This window comes from Lagopus muta, chromosome 5 (assembly GCF_023343835.1).
Source record: "Lagopus muta isolate bLagMut1 chromosome 5, bLagMut1 primary, whole genome shotgun sequence".
Classification (NCBI taxonomy): domain Eukaryota; kingdom Metazoa; phylum Chordata; class Aves; order Galliformes; family Phasianidae; genus Lagopus; species Lagopus muta.
This window is the reverse complement of record NC_064437.1, coordinates 47,889,123-47,908,590: the sequence shown is the minus strand read 5'-3', so window position 1 is coordinate 47,908,590 and position 19,468 is coordinate 47,889,123. Positions and strand designations below refer to the sequence as shown.

General features: G+C 46.5%; 1 protein-coding gene across 10 annotated transcripts in view; it reads left to right on the top strand.

Annotated features, from left to right (window-relative positions):
- The window catches only part of LOC125693414 (cytochrome P450 2H1-like), an 85,325-nt gene that overhangs the window by 34,000 nt on the left and 31,857 nt on the right, over positions 1-19,468 (top strand). For 2 of the 10 annotated variants that reach the window (XM_048945370.1, XM_048945369.1), the window contains exon 1: positions 5,981-6,086. The exons of 2 other annotated variants lie outside the window; for them this stretch is intronic. In XM_048945370.1, coding sequence (XP_048801327.1) covers positions 6,059-6,086 — 28 coding nt within the window. In that variant the 5' untranslated portion in view covers positions 5,981-6,058. Of the gene's footprint in view, positions 1-5,032; positions 5,267-5,923; positions 6,087-6,890; positions 7,041-7,831; positions 7,993-8,280; positions 8,458-8,889; positions 9,026-9,279; positions 9,468-9,992; positions 10,135-10,635; positions 11,701-19,468 lie in introns of those variants that run through there. 6 more of the 10 variants (XM_048945357.1, XM_048945360.1, XM_048945362.1 and 3 more) reach the window with 6 other exon arrangements.

The following is a 19,468-nucleotide window of genomic DNA, read 5'->3' as shown; positions in this document are numbered from 1 at the left end:
CGGGGAGACGGGAGCAGCGCCCATTACAAAGGGCAGGCGAGAAAGAAAAATCAGGTGACCTTGCCAGGAGTTAAACCTCCTCTCCCTGACCGCAAGGTCCCCTGGGGAATGTAGTTCTTCTTCTCTTCAGGGCAGGTACCCAGGACTTGAGCATTGACAGTTAAAGTCCCAGTGCCCCACATGATGTTATGATGTGGAATACCGAAAGCCAAAAATCACAAAACCATGACACTGAGACACTCAGATAATTTCCCACATTCTTTACAGACACAAGATTTATGCTTTTCTATGTGATCCTGGAAGGACATGCTCCAGCAGAAAACAATCTGCCACAAAGCTTAGACTCCCACACGCTGTCCAAAATAGGTACACGCCTTGACTATTTCTATTCACTCATTTAGAAGAAATGCATTCTGGCTTTAAGACACCATCTAGAAAACCTCCGGTCTCACTAACCATGTGGGAACTGGCTGGACTACACTTACTGGGCCTGTCAGAATTAAAAGTGCAATTAAGCACTGCTGATTGAGAGAAAAGAGCATGAAATAATGCTGGGATCTCCATGAATGCAGCTTGAAGAAAAAAAAAAAAAAAAAAAAAAAAAAAAAAAAGGAAAGCTCATTGTGCTTCCTTCAACTTTGCAATGGCTAAGTGGCTTGGGAGGCAACCTGCCTGTTCCAGACACTGTCCTCCATGCTGAACAGACAAGAAGGCAGCCTGTGCCAAGCAGCCAAAAGGGAGGAGAAAAAAAAAAAGAAAAAAAGAAAAAAAAAAAAAAAAAAAAGCTGTAGCTCCCAAAGACTCCACCATCATACAGAGAAGCACCAAAGCCGTGCCCTACCAGTCTCACCTGGCGTCTCACTGTGCCGTGGTACAAGCAGCAGTGCAAGTGCAACCAATGGCTGCTTGCATTTCCACTGAATTCACCTTAACGAACACAAAGTGGAATTAGCACTTCCTCAGAGATTAAGGGTCAGATGTTTTGTCACCTGCTAAACTGGAAAACATTGCTGAAAACAATAACAGGCAATTAGTCTATCTCTCCATGCAGCCATAATGCTCTTTCTCTGTGCCTGCTCACGCTCAGTGCTGTCAAGGCTCTTACTTCTGGTGGGACAGTGCACAGAAAATTGTAACTTATTTGCAGAACTGAGGCCGGGCTACTTGACTTCCCATGGCAGATTTGACACAAAGCCTTGTCACTTAGCAACACAAAGAGTGGCTTTAACCTTAAATTAATTCATTCTTTGCCCTGTTGCTATTAATTCCAAGGACTTAAGAACGTCTGGAAGGATAAAGAGTTGCTAGGGAGCTGGAAAGCACCTGTGGAAGCGTCAGCCAGTTGGCCAAGTGGTAACAGAGGACAGAACCAGCAGGGTTCAGGCCCACTAAAGAGGTCCCTGAGTTTCTTGTCCATGAAACATCCCAGGAAATAAATAAAAAAGCCCCTTGAGCTGTTTCCCCTAGCAGGGCAGCAGCACTTGCCTGAGCCACCATTCTAAGTTAATATGACATTAATCAGTAAACGGCAGATGTGTTCCAGCATGACTGAGACACTCCCAAGTTGGGCACTTGAGCATAATGAATGCAGAGGCAGCAGCAAAAAACAAAACTGTAGGCTCTGCTACAACAAAAGAGGCCTTCAGGAAAGCAAAGGCACTAACAGTCACTGCTGTAGACACTTCCTTCTAAGGCGAGGAAGAGGAGAGTCTGAATCTGAAAGAAACACAGTTTAACTCCTTCCAGAAAAAGGGAGGAACAACACCCTTGCCTTAAAGCCACCATTGCCATCCAAGTGTAAAGCGTGCAATCAACAAACACACAAATAGCAGAGCAGCATGGAGAGGCCAGTACTTCACAGGTTGTATAACTAGAAGGATTACCATGGTGGAAACAGATAATTAAAAAAAAAAAAAAAAAAGAAAGAAAACTCAGCCATGCCCTTGGCTTGCAGGAAAAAGAAACACCAAAGGGAGCAATCTCCAGAAAGAGATCCCTCCCCAGGGGCAGTCGGCCTTAAATGGGGTCTAGGTGAGGTGCAGCCAGGCTCCAACCCTTCCAGTCACACAGCTGAACTGCCTTCACCTGTGCTCCCAGGGCTGACTCAGTGCTCGCCTCAGGTGGTCAATCAGAGGTTCAGGCTGTGATTCAGCAGGTCCCATACACCAAGAAATGGACTGAGCTGGAGCTGGAGCTGGAGCTGGATTTGTCTCAGTGCAGGGAATACAGACAGCAGCATCCTACGTAGTAAACATTGAGAATGGGTATCCAAGTAGCTGAAATTAAGTTGTCAAAACCTAGGCATGAAGTCTGCATTGCACTTACCTGATTTCTTCAAATGTAACTTGTTCACTGCAGGAACCTCTGTTCCCTACTGCCGTTTGGCCTTCACTTCTCCATGACAGTGCATACTCAGATACCTGAGATTAACAAACACAAAGACCCTGCATTAGAGGGTGGAGGCTTCCACCTTTTTCAGTGTTGGGCCTATCCAACAACTTTGCATGAGACAGCTTTCCTAAATTCCCTACTGATGCCATCTCAAAGCTCAGGTTATTTCAGCCTTAATAAAGGCTCTGCGTATTAAGACAGAAATCACTGACTGTCAGCAAATGCTTATCACCAGATTTGGTATCCGTTGCTTTGTTTCCTGGACGTGATACCAATATCTCCACCTCCCATGTTAGTTAAGCACATACATTCATCTTGTATTAACTATTAAAAAATAATGGCTGCATGCACAGCTTTGAGCCAAGCCGAAGTAGTTTCCATCAGAAGGCTTCTCAAGCTCTACTCTTTTGGGACTCTAATTTAAACTCACTGATTTCCTGCAAATTCTGAAAGAGGAAAAGAGAGAGTTGCTTCTGAGCCTCTTCCAGCAGGCCTGAACTTCAAGGCCTGAACACAATCACTTACAGAAAATTTGGAACAGATTGAATGGAGGAGGTACAGTCTGAGCGGGACATCTGTGGTTGTAGCACGGGAGACATTCAGTGGCACAAATGAGTAGAACTGAAGAACCTCCTGTGTGACAGAATTTGTGTCGTGCACCTGGTTCCAATCAGCTGCACAGGGCCTTTCTGAGGTTTTATATTGTCAGTTGCACATCATCATTTCTCTTGAACGTATGCACTGTTGGCAAAGCACGCACACTTGGCACCTTACTGTCCCAGCTCCTGACTTGCTGCCTGGCTTGGGGAAGGGCCTCTTCTCATTTCATGTTGACTACACTTTAAAGCTAAGCTCTATTCAAAGAGGATCACCAACAGGAACAACAACACAGTGGTTTACTGCTAGAGTCACTGCACAAGCCACACCAAGGCTGATACTACATTAACTTCCTTGCACTTTCCAAGATCAAGCCAGGGTGTAACAGTGTGCTGCACATTCCAATTGACTGAAGAGCAGAAGTCACGTCACTGGCTTGGTCCTGCATCAACTGAGTTGTGTTTTGGGTCCTGTGAGTTCAAACACAAATATTTAACCAAATCTTTTGTGCTGACTGGTCAAATGGCATTTCTGCAATCACCTGAATCACAACAAGATCTTTATCTTATCTTGAGCCCTACCAGCATAGCATGTTACAAGTATGCATGTTTTGTAAATCATTGAATGCTGAATTTTTCATGGATCTTAATACACCTGGTCATAGCAAAGTCTTTGTCTTGTAAGGCAGACACTGACACTGTGCATTTTGGAGTGAGACCTTGTGTTGCTCCTGGCTATCAGCCGGCAGCAAGTTGTATTCTTGCTGTACATTGGTCAGCAAGAGGAGAGTAATTACGCTGAGCCTGTACATACAGTTATCACTGCACTTTTGTTTCCATTTTCTTCTTCTGTCTCAGGGAATAGTTTTGATCTCAACCCACAACTCCTATTCTTTCCAGTTCCCTCCCTCATCCCACCCGGGGGGAAGAAGCAAACGTTTGTGTGGTGTTCAGCTGCCTGATGGGTCAAACCACAACAGGTTATTTTCGTTTTTTGGTACTCTTGGGCCTCTTAGGTGGTGTAGAGGCCCACTTAACATCCAGTTTCCTCTTCTATGTGCTTGATCTGCCAGAAGGCAGAAGAATGCCTTCCAGAGGTGCTGGCGCACATGCAGGTTTGCCTCCGGTACAGTCTCTTGCTTTTCTGTGTCCTTGCATAGAGGCTGCCCCAAAAGTAGTCGGAGCAGGGGCTGCTGCTGCAGCACACTCCTGACGCACGTCTCTTTCCTCACTAAAGCATATCAAACACACAGTCTTGTCTCAGAATTTGTATCCCAGAAACTGGATCTAGATACTATGTATGTGTGAGGTAGAGTAGTTGGACGTGTAATACATCACCTATGCTTTTCTGTTCTATTAAATAACTACTACTAATAAAAGCTCTCATTCTGTTACTCTATGATCAGAGTGACATTAACTTTCACGGACATTCACATCTTCTCTGGATATTCGGAAAGTTTCTTGAACCATCACACGCTGAAGGAGAGCACACGCTGCCACAGGGCTCTGTGCTTTGTGGATAACTTTTCAAATCTTCCAGCAAATGCTATGGAAACTGTGCACTGCGTAAAAGAGATCAGGGAAAATGCAGTTTTTTCCCTGGAAATCTGCATGCATGACCTCAGACCCATGTTCTCACTCCGTTCGAGAAGTGAAGGTGAAATACCTATAAAACACTTGTGAAGATGCCCCTATTTCATCCACAGCTCCCTCCACTCTGCACACATGTTGGAGAAGCAGCCAGAAATCACCCTAGGCATAAGGACAACAGCAAGCATGCAGTCGGCAGATGGGCTTTAGTATTTCTGCATTTTGAGATCATTTGGCAGCATTAGATTATTATCGGTACCACATAAATGATTAACAAAAGGAACACAAGCCGTATTTGTAAAAAAAGTCAGAGTTAACAATGAGTTCATCCCTAGTTTTCTCATTTTAATCTTGAGCAGATTAATAAGTAATCTGCTGCCTCAGCAGGAACAGGGAGGTGATATTGGCTGATTTAATCCACGTGCTTTTCTTCTACAGCTTATAAATAACCTCCAGTTTGCGGGTCCCAGTTCAAACTCATCTGACAATTTGCATCCCTTCCTCAGCCTGCCATGGAGTTCTTGGGATGGCCAACAATCCTCTTGCTGGCCTGCATCTCATGCCTTCTCATTGCTGCATGGAGAAGAACATCACAAAGAGGGAAGGAGCCTCCTGGTCCCACACCAATCCCCATAATTGGAAATGTTTTTCAGCTGAACCCATGGAACTTGATGGAAAGCTTCAAGGAGGTAAGAATGTCTCTTTCTTTCCTGCATTGCCTCTAGGACAAAGCCCAGTCCAGACAGTCTCAGCTTAATTCACAGCTTCTGCATGTTTGCTTTTGATGTGTTACGCTGCCAATTGCAATAACCATACTGGTGTTGACACTGCATTGGCCTCACACCAGTACTGCAGTATACCGTAGATTTCTAGACAAGGTCCTGATGCATTCACCATATCCACCACAACCCCTTTGTGCAAATCTCTTCACTGCCCTGGCAAAAGAGCACAGCCCTGATTTATGGAGGATCTGGCTCTATTTTCTTGCCTCAACCCCCGGCAATTTGGTATAATCTCCTGGGAGGGGAATTTGTGAGTGCACGGGCCAAACAAAGGAGTTTGAAGGTGAATGGCACCACCTGTTCCCTCCCATGGATACTGTCATGCATCTGTCAAAAAAAAAAAGCCTGTGCTGTAATGCCTGTAAGAGAATAGGTGGAGTGAGTTTGGCTGTGGATCTTGATCCTGAGGGTACTGTGATGGGATGGTGGTAGATGGATGGGAAAGGGCTGAGGAATGAATTGCTTTCCAGAGATCTTACTCTCCAGGTGAAGACCTGCAAACTTAATTTCCCATGATTAACATCCACAAGTAGACTGTGTTCCTTGTGTTCTTCCTTCCTACAGCTCAGCAAAAAGTACGGCCCCATCTTCACAATACATCTAGGCCCCAAAAAGGTTGTGGTGCTCTATGGCTATGATGTCGTGAAAGAAGCCCTAATTGATAATGGAGACGCCTTCAGTGGGAGAGGAATACTGCCTATGATTGAAAAACTCTTCAAGGGCCTAGGTACTTCCCTGGTAATGTTGCCATACAGAACTGATCATGTCCTTGGTACAGGAATGCACCTGTAAGGGCAGTGGAGGAGCGACTGGTGGACTTCAAGTACTGCATTTACACATAAAAATGAGGAATAAAGTATTAAAAGCCCAACTCAGTCCTTGGACCTAGCAGTAGGTGGAGAACTGTTAAAGGTCCTAGGCTGGCTCCAGGGAGTTCCTTTCAGTTTTCAGCACCTTCAAATTCTGGCTAAAATTTGGTTGACAAAAGGTGCCGCCAAGATATTGCTGTTATTCTTCCATTCCTGAAAATACTGCCCAAGGCCCTACAGCACAGGTGCCATCAAGTGGAAATTCCAGAGTACAACACTGACAAGCAAACAAAGGCTGTCCTAGTTAAGGGTCATACTCTATATGAGGCCCTGGGCTCATTCACCACAACAGTTCCCACTAGACTGTTTCTCCAGGCAAATGGTTATTCCATGGTATTATTTTTTATTTCCTCAATGTATTCGGTGATGATACAATGCATAAAGCATTTGGGAATTTTGGAATTTATGTTAGCCATCTGCTTGTGGCCAAGTTGACTTTAGTACCAGTGGTGCCTTTTTATTGACATGCCAGTGTCATTTCTCTTATTCTGGAAATAAACAATGGTGCCTTGGTCAGATTGGTCAATTTGTCACCTCCAGAATTGCAGGAATGTTAGGGTGTGAGGCACATAGCAATTGTGGTAGGTATTTATTCCAGAAAGGGATGTGGTGGGCAGAAAACTTACTTCCTCATGGAGGTTTGTTGTTTTTTCTTGTAACAGGCATTGTGACCAGCAATGGGGAGACCTGGAGACAACTGCGAAGATTCGCCCTCACCACCCTGCGTGATTTTGGAATGGGCAAGAAGGGCATTGAGGAGCGAATCCAGGAGGAAGCTCGTTTTCTGGTGGAGAGGATCAGGAACACACATGGTAGGACACTGACGTGCATCTGCTGGGAAACCTTGCAGACCTGCAATGAGACTGTAACAAAATTCGGTCTGGATTCACAGATAAAAATCCCTGCTGTGAATCTGAGAAAACATGCTCTTTTCATTTCTGCACTGATTCTGCACTGTATGTGCCTCACCGTACAGCCAACAAGGAGTCATGGGCAAGGCACAGAAGGGCTGGCTCCAGAGCTGCATGGAAGAGGCTGATCCATAACATTACCATTAACTGTGCTCTCTTTTTTGCCTTCAGGATTCCATACCTTCCCATCTTGATGATTCTTATCTTCCGTACTTGAGATATACCTTACTGCGGTCTCTGGGCTCAACTTTCCTGTCTTTCATGGATCTAATCTCACTTTTCCTCACGCTTTCATCATAGTTATTTCCTTAGAATATTCTGTAGCCACGCTGTCAAAACTCTACTTTTGATCACAGGTATCTGAAGATTCTTTGGGTTTTCGTGGTTTTCTTCAGGCAGTCTCTAATAAACAGTCTGTCCTGCTGCAAGACCTGTGTCAGATGAAGGGGAAACAAGTCACTCAGACTTGCTGTAGAAAGAACAGGGCAAATCAGGGACTTAAAGAATTCAGACAGGAAAATCAGTTATTTACAAGTAGAGAATATCCAATTGGATAAACCTCTCACTATCTTCTTTAAAGACTGCACAAATCTGGGTCTCAAGTGAATGCAAAACTTCCTTGGACTTATAAGGGGAGGAGATGATGACTAAAGTACTGAAAGCAAGTTACCTTTCTGTTGTTGCTGTTGCAGAGAAACCTTTCAACCCTGGTAAATTCTTAATCCATGCTGTTTCCAACATCATCTGCTCCATTGTATTTGGGGATCGGTTTGACTATGAGGACAAGAAGTTTCTCAATTTAATTGAGATGCTGGAAGAAAACAACAAGTACCAGAACAAAATACAAACACAGGTTTGTGTAATTTCATTTCATTAATAAATGAATTAATGGTTTAGGTTATTAGCGTTATATTGATTTGTGTTACTCATTTATCATTGATATGCTACTTCATTTTATGGAAACCTCATTGTACTTCCAGAGCAGAAAAGAATTGCTAAAGCAGTTCAAGTGAAGTCGCTCCTTGAGTATAGTGAAACCATGATGCAGAAGAGTCTACTTCTTCTCATAGTAAAAGTTAGGGGAAAAAATGACTGCAAGCACATCAACCAAAATACGCATTTCCTCCTTTTATCATTGCAGCTCTACAACTTCTTCCCAACCATCTTAGATTCTTTACCTGGGCCTCATCAAAAACTAATAAAAAACTTTGATAACATTGATGACTTCATTACTGAAATCGTAAGAGCACACCAGGAATCTTTTGATCCCAGCTGCCCTCGAGATTTTATTGATGCTTTTATCAACAAAATGCAACAGGTAATGTAAGAGTGAGCGAGTGAGAGCTCTTTGGATGATCGGAATATCAGCATTTGAATCCTTGCTTTCCCTCCCAGCTGTAGCAGCACACTGGGCTTTGGCAAATACAGAGGGAATTTTGCTTTTCTTGGCACCTTCATTCTCCCCCCTCCGTGTCCCTTTGAAAGATTTGTAAGCACAGTGCTAACAGTGGCATACAGCACTAGCCAAAGCTAGGAAAGCTGTTGACCAACCTCACCGAGGGAATTCCACACACTTCCCATGTTATCTCAAGTGTCATATAAGAACTGTTATCCTGATGTCCTGGGGAAGGTTGTATTTTTGAAAAGACATCGGGTGAATCTAAAAGTATACTGCATAGGCACAAGGTGTCCTTTGTAGAAAAGCTTCTTACTGTTCTCACTCAAAGAATCCTGCCAAATTTCCCTCCAGGAGAAAGGCAACTCTATTTTCACTGTTGAGTCCTTGACCAGAACCACACTTGACTTGTTCCTTGCGGGAACTGGGACAACCAGCACCACACTGAGATACGGACTCCTGATTCTCCAGAAATACCCAGAGATTGAGGGTAAGAGGAAAGGGAATATTTACTTGAAGATATATCATAGGCCATGGGTTCAAAGCGGACAGTTTGTGTCACTACCACTGGTGGCAACAGTCCCTAATAGCAGAGATGTCCATCAGTCTTAGCTTTACTTCCAGCAGAGAGCCATCACTACCAAGTATGTTCCTGTGTTCTTGGGAGGGTGATAAGAAAGCCTTGCTGCAACTGTGAGGAAAGGCTTTGGGAAACATCCATTCAATTTACTTATTCCCCAACAGAGAAAATTCACAAGGAGATTGACCGTGTGGTGGGCCGAGACCGAAGCCCCTGCATGGCAGACAGGAGCCAGATGCCATACACAGATGCTGTGATCCATGAAATCCAGAGATTCATTGATTTCCTTCCCCTCAACGTTCCACGTGCTGTGACCAAGGACACCAAGCTCAGAGACTATTTCATACCCAAGGTCTGTTGCTGGGAACATCCATAAGCCCCTGCTGTGCTATATTAATTATGTTTTACTTAAATTGCATACACACTGGAGAGCAATATGGAATCAGCATTATCTGATTTCTGAGAGGGAGTTGTCCTTCTCTGGTGATGCTATGCACTGAGTTGTACAATGCTGAAGCCTTCCTTTTATGAACCAGTCTGTTCCTACTATTTGTTTCCAATACAAACAGTTATACTGTTGTTACTCTATGAACTGCAACTATGAGGAAAGGTAGCTAGCTGGCTCCTAGATATGAATGGCTGCTGTGAAAAAAAGCTTTCTAGATGTCCCCAGCACTCCACCACTGGCAATTTTGGCATTTACACCAGCTTTTCTCATGGGATTTCAACACTTAATTCTGGCAGACAGTGAAGCTTACTGGGATCACACAGCAGTCACCAAAGCAGGGCTTTTCATGTATTCAGCCCTGGGGACTGATCCATGGGGCTTCACTTTGGCAGGTCTCCACTTAACTTTCTCCTCTCTATGCTTATTCAGGGCACCGTGATATTCCCTTTGCTGTCTCCCATCCTGCACGACTCCAAGGAATTTCCTAATCCAGAAAAATTTGACCCGGAACATTTCCTGAATGCAAATGGTACCTTCAGAAAGAGTGACTACTTCTTGCCATTTTCCACAGGTAAAGAGCTCTTTCTACGTCAGGACCTAGACTATCCTCTCCCAGAACCTCTGCAGACATTTCAGTGGCTCTGTCATCCCTGTCTGAACAGTGATGTCTGCAGATCTGCTGGTCACTTCTGGGCAGCTAAGCTCTACCCCATATACTACCGTTTCAGTTTACCTCCTTTTCTTAACAAGTACCAGAGCTCCTCTCATGCATCCTCCAAGAAAAGATGCATGAAGCGGGACTTGTAGCCATGCCACTTCTCTCTCCTAGCTAGCCATAAAGCAGCAACAGAACACGAGAAACTGAAACCTTCAAACTGCATTGGCCCACCCAGTACTCTCACACTGTTCTGAACACTGAGACCTCAGTTTAATTCAATTCCCTCCACCAGAAGGATGCAGTGCTGCATGCCCACTCTGAGACGTCGGAACTCTCACGGCAGAGGGGTTAAAATAAGTTACCAGCAAAAGTACTCTACCATCATCTCCTGTTCTCCTCATTCTTTCCTTGCAGGAAAACGCATCTGTGCAGGAGAAGGTCTGGCCCGGATGGAGATATTCTTATTTTTAACATCCATCCTGCAGAACTTTACTCTGAAGTCCGTTGCAGATCGCAAGGATGTTGACATTTCCCCCATAGTCACCTCTCTGGCAAATAGGCCCCGACCTTATGAGATCTCATTTATTCCACGTTAGACAAGTGAAGACAGTTGCCACCTCCAACATCAGAACTCTTCTTGAACAACAGTCATTGCCCACCCTGATGTGACTGAGACACTCAGATAACTTCCTAAATTCTTTACAGACAGAAGCTTCATGCTTTTCTATGTGATCCTGGAAGGACATGCTCCAGCAGAAAACAATCCTCCACAAAGCTTAGACTCCCACACGCTGTCCAAAATAGGTACACGCCTTGACTATTTCTTTTCACCCATTTAGAAGAAATGCATTCTGGCTTTAAGACACCATCTAGAAAACCTCCGGTCTCACTAACCATGTGGGAACTGGCTGGACTACACTTACTGGGCCTGTCAGAATTAAAAGTGCAATTAAGCACTGCTCATTGAGAGAAAAGAGCATGAAATAACGCTGGGATCTCCATGAATGCAGCTTGAATCTCCCCATTACTTTTTTGAAGTATGTAAGAATCACTGAGGAAACTTGACGAGCTTCAGGTAAAGGCTTTCTATGAGCTAACAAAGAAATGTAGGACTGGCAGTTCCCAGATTGATCACGTTCTCTGCAGTGTATAGCTTACTGTAATTGCAGTGACAGAGCTGAGTCTGAGCTATGTGGAATAATAAAGCACTTGAAATGTCACCACAGGGGCATTAATGAATGTGTAGGTAAGCAGCCAAACGTTCATTTCTTTCGCTGTGTTAATAGCCTTGAAACACCATGAGTTATTTGTTTGGTGCTACAAAAGTTAGGAACAAAAAAATATCACAGAATGACAGACAAACAAATAAAGAAAACACATGAAAAATATCATCTATCTTATTAATATTTCTAACCTGGACCAAGTGTTAGATGTCGACTCGTCAGAACGAAAAAAAAGAAATAAATTTAAAAAAAGGAAAGCTCATTGTGCTTCCTTCAACTTTGCCATGGCTAAGTGGCTTGGGAGGCAACCTGCCTGTTCCACTTTCCTCCATGCTGAACAGCTAGAAGGCAGCCTGTGCCAAGCTGCCAAAAGGGAGGAGAAAAATACGTAAACAAATAAAAAGAAGCTGTAGCTCCCAAAGACTCCACCATCATACAGAGAAGCACCAAAGCCGGGCCCTACCAGTCTCACCTGGCGTCTCACTGTGCCGTGGTACAAGCAGCAGTGCAAGTGCAACCAATGGCTGCTTGCATTTCCACTGAATTCACCTTAACGAACACAAAGTGGAATTAGCACTTCCTCAGAGATTAAGGGTCAGATGTTTTGTCACCTGCTAAACTGGAAAACATTGCTGAAAACAGTAACAGGCAATAAGTCTATCTCTCCATGCAGCCATAATGCTCTTTCTCTGTGCCTGCTCACGCTCAGTGCTGTCAAGGCTCTTACTTCTGGTGGGACAGTACACAGAAAATTGTATCTTATTTGCAGAACTATTTGCAGAGGCCGGGCTACTTGACTTCCCATGGCAGATTTGACACAAAGCCTTGTCACTTAGCAACACAAAGAGTGGCTTTAACCTTGATTAATTCATTCTTTGCCCTGTTGCTATTAATTCCAAGGACTTAAGAACGTCTGGAAGTATAAAGAGGTGCTAGGGAGCTGGAAAGCACCTGTGGAAGCGTCAGCCAGTTGGCCAAGTGGTAACAGAGGTCAGAACCAGCAGGGTTCAGGCCCCCTAAACAGGTCCCTGAGTTTCTTGTCTATGAAACACCCCAAGAAACAAACAAAAAAGCCACTTGAGCTCTTTCCCCTAGCAGGGCAGCAGCACTTGCCTGAGCCACCATTCTAAGTTAATATGACATTAATCAGTAAACGGCAGATGTGTTCCAGCATGACTGAGACCCAAGTTGGGCACTTGAGCATAATGAATGCAGAGGCAGAAGCAAAAAACAAAACTGTAGGCTCTGCTACAACAAAAGAGGCCTTCAGGAAAACAAAGGCACTAACAGTCACTGCTGTAGACACTTCCTTCTAAGGCAAAGAAGAAGAGAGTCTGAGATCTGAAAGAAACACAGTTTAACTCCTTACAGAAAAAGAGAGGAACAACACCCTTGCCTTAAAGCCACCATTCCCATCCAAGTGTAAAGCGTACAATCAACATACATACAAATAGCAGAGCGGCATGGAGAGGCAGGTACTTCACAGGTTGTATAACTAGAAGGATTACCATGGTGGAAACAGATAATTAAAAAAAAAAAAAAAAAAAAAAAAAAAGAAGAAAGAAAGATAAAAAAGAAACACCAAAGGGAGCAATCTCCAGAAAGAGATCCCTCCCCAGGGGCAGTCGGCCTTAAATGGGGTCTAGGTGAGGTGCAGCCAGGCTCCAACCCTTCCAGTCACACAGCTGAACTGCCTTCACCTGTGCTCCCAGGGCTGACTCAGTGCTCGCCTCAGGTGGTCAATCAGAGGTTCAGGCTGTGATTCAGCAGGTCCCATACACCAAGAAATGGACTGAGCTGGAGCTGGAGCTGGAGCTGGATTTGTCTCAGTGCAGGGAATACAGACAGCAGCATCCTATGTAGTAAACATTGAGAATGGGTATCCAAGTAGCTGAAATTAAGTTGTCAAAACCTAGGCATGAAGTCTGCATTGCACTTACCTGATTTCTTCAAATGTAACTTGTTCACTGCAGGAACCTCTGTTCCCTACTGCCGTTTGGCCTTCACTTCTCCATGACAGTGCATACTCAGATACCTGAGATTAACAAACACAAAGACCCTGCATTAGAGGGTGGAGGTTTCCACCTTTTTCAGTATTGGGCCTATCCAACAACTTTGCATGAGACAGCTTTCCTAAATTCCCTACTGATGTCATCTCAAAGCTCAGGTTATTTCAGCCTTAATCAAGGCTCTGCGTATTAAGACAGAAATCACTGACTGTCAGCAAATGCTTATCACCAGATTTGGTATCCGTTGCTTTGTTTCCTGGACGTGATACCAATATCTCCACCTCCCATTTTAGTTAAGCACATACATTCATCTTGTATTAAGTATTAAAAAATAATGGCTGCATGCACAGCTTTGAGCCAAGCCGAAGTAGTTTCCATCAGAAGGCTTCTCAAGCTCTCATCTTTTGGGACTCTAATTTAAACTCACTGATTTCCTGCAAATTCTGAAAGACGAAAAGAGAGAGTTGCTTCTGAGCCTCTTCCAGCAGGCCTGAACTTCAAGGCCTGAACACAATCACTTACAGAAAATTTGGAACAGATTGAATGGAGGAGGTACAGTCTGAGCGGGACATCTGTGGTTGTAGCACGGGAGACATTCAGTGGCACAAATGAGTAGAACTGAAGAACCTCCTGTGTGACAGAATTTGTGTCGTGCACCTGGTTCCAATCAGCTGCACAGGGCCTTTCTGAGGTTTTATATTGTCAGTTGCACATCATCATTTCTCTTGAACGTATGCACTGTTGGCAAAGCACGCACACTTGGCACCTTACTGTCCCAGCTCCTGACTTGCTGCCTGGCTTGGGGAAGGGCCTCTTCTCATTTAATGCTGACTACACTTTAAAGCTAAGCTCTATTCAAAGAGGATCACCAACAGGAACAACAACACAGTGGTTTACTGCTAGGGTCACTGCACAAGCCACACCAAGGCTGATACTACATTAACTTCACAGAATCACAGAATCACAGAATCACCCGGGTTGGAAGGGACCCCAAGGATCATGTAGTTCCAACCCCCCTGCCTAGCAGGGCCACCAACATACATATTCAGATCAGGTTGCCCAGGACCCCGTCCAACCTGGCCTTAAACACGTCCAAGGACGGGGCATCCACAACCTCCCTGGGCAGCCCGTTCCAGGGCCTAACCACTCTCCTAGTAAAGAACTTCCCCCTAACATCTAACCTAAATCTTCCCTCCTTCAACTTAAAACCATTTCCCCTAGTCCTGCTGTTGTCAGCCCTTTTGAAGAGTTTACTCCCTTCCTGGGTGTAGGTTCCCTTCAGGTATTGATAGGCTGCAATGAGGTCACCCCGCAGCCTTCTCTTCTCCAGGCTGAACAAGCCCAACTCCCTCAGCCTGTCCTCATAGGGGAGGTGCTCCAGCCCCCTGATCATCTTAGTCGCCCTCCTCTGGACCCTTTCCAAAATCTCAATGTCTTTCTTGTACTGAGGGCTCCACACCTGGACACAGTACTCCAGATGGGGCCTCACAAGAGCCGTGTAGAGAGGGACAATCACCTCCCTGTCCCTGCTGGCCACCCCTCTCCTGATGGAGCCCAGGATCCCATTTGCCTTTTGAGCTGCCAGAGCACACTGCTGGCTCATATTCAGTCTCTCGTCCATCAGGACCCCCAGGTCCTTCTCTGCCGAGCTGCTCTCAAGGACCACTCCTCCCAGCCTGTACAGGTGCCTGGGGTTCTTCCGGCCCAAATGCAAAACCTTGCACTTTGCCGTGTTGAACCTCATCAGGTTCACCCGAGCCCAGCCCTCCAGCCTGTCGAGGTCCCTCTGAATGGCATCCCTTCCTTCCACCGTATCAACCGCACCACTCAGCTTGGTGTCGTCAGCAAACTTGCTGAGGGTGCACTCAATTCCCTCATCGATGTCATTAATAAAGATGTTAAAGAGCACCGGTCCCAAGACAGACCCTTGGGGGACACCACTTGTTACCGGCCTCCACCTGGACATAGAGCCATTGACCACCACCCTCTGTCTGCGGCCTTTCAACCAATTGCTTATCCATCGGGTCGTCCACCCATCAAATCCACTTCCCTCCAATTTGGAGATGAGGATGTGGTGGGGGACCATGTCAAAGGCCTTGCTCAGGTCCAGGTAAATGACATCGGTCGCCTTCCCTTCATCCACCAATGCCGTCACTCCATCATAGAAGGCCACAAGATTAGTTAGGCATGACCTTCCTTTGGTGAAGCCGTGCTGGCTGTCTCGGATCACATGCTCAATCTTTATGTGACCGAGCATGTTGTCCAGGAGGATCTGTTCCATGATCTTCCCAGGCACGGAGGTGAGACTCACCGGCCTGTAGTTCCCCGGGTCCTCCCTGCTCCCCTTCTTGTATATGGGAGTGACGTGACCCTTCCTCCAGTCGTCCGGGACCTCACCTGACAGCCACGACTTCTCAAATATGATGGAGAGCGGCTCGGCAACCACCTCGGCCAGCTCCTTCAGGACCCTGGGATGCACGCCATCCGGCCCCATAGACTTGTATTCATTCAGTCTAAGGAGGCACTCTCGGACTTGCTCTGCCCTTACAGTGGGGAGGGATTTATCTCCTCGGTCCCCACATAGAGGTTTGGGGATGCAGGGTTCAGGGACGTGAAAAAGACTAGAATCCTGGCCACCAGTGAAGACCGAGGTGAAGAACTCATTCAGCACCTCGGCTTTCTCTTCATCTGTTGAAGCCAGTTCTCCTTTTAAATTTACCAAAGTAGGTACGCCCGTTTTGGCCTGTCTCTTCTGGGCAATGTACCTGTAGAAGGTTTTCTTATTGTTTTTCACGTCCCTTGCCAAGTTCAGTTCTACCTGCGCCTTGGCTTCCCTGATCCCACGTCTGCAAGTCCGGACGGCATTCCTGTACTCTTCCCAGGTGACACAGCCTTGTTTCCAGAGCTTGTACACCCCTTTCTTCGCCCTCAGTTCTCTCAGCAGGTCCTTGCTGAGCCATGCCGGTTTCCTACCTCGCCTGCCCACTTTCTTATTCAGCGGAATGGAGACCTCTTGTGCTTCCAGGAGGGCCTCTTTGAAGAGCCGCCAGCTCTCCTCAACATCCATGTCTTTGAGGGCAGCGCGCCAGGGGATCTTGGCCAGCAATCCATTGAGTAGCTTGAAGTCTGCTCTTCTGAAGTTCAGTGTCCTGGTCCTGCTCTTTGCCAGGCCCACATTGCTTGAGATCACAAACTCAACCAGGGCGTGGTCGCTGGAGCCCAGGCAGCCTCCAACCTTGACGCCTTTGATGATCTCCTCAGCGTTGGTGAGCAGCAGGTCCAGCAACGCTTCACCTCTGGTCGGTCTGTCCAATACCTGAACCAGAAAGCTATCATCAATGGATTCCAAGAGCCTTCTGGAGCTCTTGCAGCTCGCCGTGTGGTTTTCCCAGCAGATGTCCGGATGGTTGAAGTCCCCCACCAGGACAAGAGCCCGTGAGCCAGACATCTCACGCATCTGGAGCAAGAAAGCCTCGTCGACAGCCTCCCCTTGATCAGGTGGTCTGTAGTATACCCCTAACACCAGCTGACCTATATTTGTCCCATCTCTAATCCTAACCCACAGGCTCTCAACCTGTTCCTGACTGCTTCTCGTAGGGAGCTCCTCACAGTTTATCCAATCTCTGACATAGAGAGCAACTCCCCCACCCCTCTTACCTCGCCTATCTCTCCTAAAGAGTCTATAGCCGTCGATGGCAGTATCCCAATTGTGGGAGTCATCCCACCATGTTTCTGTGATAGCAACAAGGTCATAACTTCCCGAGTGCATCACAGTTTCCAGTTCCTCCTGCTTGTTACTCAGGCTGCGTGCGTTGGTATAAAGGCACTTCAGCCGGGCTATCCGTCTCGCCACTTTTCCCTTTATAAGGGATCTAGGATCCCCTAGAACAGCAGCATCCCCAGCATCCCCCTGCCCTAGTCCTTCCCTATGCACTCTGCCGTCATTGCCCATGGAGTTTGGTATAAGCCCTCGAATGACCCGTTCAATTCCAGTAGCCCTTATTGTGTCCCCTTCCCCCTTCATTCCTAGTTTAAAGACCTGTCAATGAGTCCCGCTAATTCTTCAGCTAAGATCCTCTTACCCCTCAGGGACAGGCTGCATGCATCAGCAGCCATCATGCCAGGTGCAGTGTAAATTGCCCCATGGTCAAAAAAGCCGAAATTCTTGCGCCTGCACCAGCTCTTAAGCCATCTATTGAAGAGTTGGGTATTTTGGATCCTCCCTGTACCTTTCCCTGACACCACGGGCATAGAAGAAAAGACCACCTGCACCCCAGCTCCTTCAAGTATTCGCCCCATTCCCCTGAAGTCTTTCTTGATAGACCTCAGGCTTTCCTTATCAACTTCCTCGCCGCCAGCCTGAATTATTAAGAGCGGGTAATAATCTGAAGGCCGAATCAACCTAGGAATTTTCTTTGAAATGTCCCTGACCCGTGCTCCAGGAAGGCAGCACACCTCTCTGTGGGTAGGGTCGGGCCGGCATATAGGGCCTTCTGTTCCTTGCAGAAGGGAGTCGCCTATGACAATCACCCTCCTGTCCTTACGGGTAGAAGCAGTCTTGAGGGTTGGGGGCGACCGCTTCGCCTGAGGCAACCTCACGGGTGAACCCGTCTCCGCACTCTCACTCGTCCCCCCCTCAACTTCCAGGGCCTCAAACCTGTTACGCAGAGGCACCTGGGGAGCCGGGGATGGTCGGGATGGGGGATGCCCCCTCCGCCGAGCAGGTACCCGTTTCCACTCCTCCTCCCTTCTCAAATTGCTGTTAGGGGGAAGAGAGGACAGGGGGCTCGCTGAAACGCTGTCAGCTGGCTGGTTCCCCTTTACCAGGTGTTTGTAAGGTGGCAGGGGCGGACGTGCTCCGTGAGGAGCCTCGTCTGTGTGCCGAGAACCTGAGGTTGAGAGGGACTGACACCACCAGTCAATCTCCCTCTCACACTCTTTTATAGTCCTCAGCCTCTCCACTTCCTCCTTCAGGCTAATCACAAGGCTGAGCAAGTCATTCAATTGCTCGCACCTTGTACAAGTGCTGCCTGCTTCCTGTGGCACTGCAAAGGCCAGGCTGTGGCACTCCTCACAGCCAGTGACCTGCACACTAGCATCTCGTGATGTTATCTCTGTCTGAGTCGCCACACACTTCATTCCCTTGTTCTCCTCTCTATGCATGCACCAGACCTCAGTCTGGCTCTGGACCGTCTTCTTGGTTACTGTCTTTCTGGCGCGCGTGCTCGGGACCTCTGCATGGCTCCTCACAGTTTTTGTGTTTGAAGCCTTCTGCCGGGGTGCACCCATGGCTACCAGCAGGCTCACTAACTCAACAAGAAAGTCCACCAATAGCAAAAACAGGACTCCTTGCAGAGGAGTGCAGACAGGGGTACCTTACAAAAGCACCACGTTCAGACAGCCTGGGAGAGAGCTGTACTACCTCCTCCGCTGTGTCTCAGGTGGGCAGCGACGTGTCGCTGCACTCCCGAGGGCTTTTTGTAACGGCGATCCTTGCACTTTCCAAGATCAAGCCAGGGTGTAACAGTGTGCTGCACATTCCAATTCCAATTGACTGAAGAGCAGAAGTCACGTCACTGGCTTGGTCCTGCATCAACTGAGTTGTGTTTTGGGTCCTGTGAGTTCAAACACAAATATTTAACCAAATCTTTTGTGCTGACTGGTCAAATGGCATTTCTGCAATCACCTGAATCACAACAAGATCTTTATCTTATCTTGAGCCCTACCAGCATAGCATGTTACAAGTATGCATGTTTTGTAAATCATTGAATGCTGAATTTTTCATGGATCTTAATACACCTGGTCATAGCAAAGTCTTTGTCTTGTAAGGCAGACACTGACACTGTGCATTTTGGAGTGAGACCTTGTGTTGCTCCTGGCTATCAGCCGGCAGCAAGTTGTATTCTTGCTGTACATTGGTCAGCAAGAGGAGAGTAATTACGCTGAGCCTGTACATACAGTTATCACTGCACTTTTGTTTCCATTTTCTTCTTCTGTCTCAGGGAATAGTTTTGA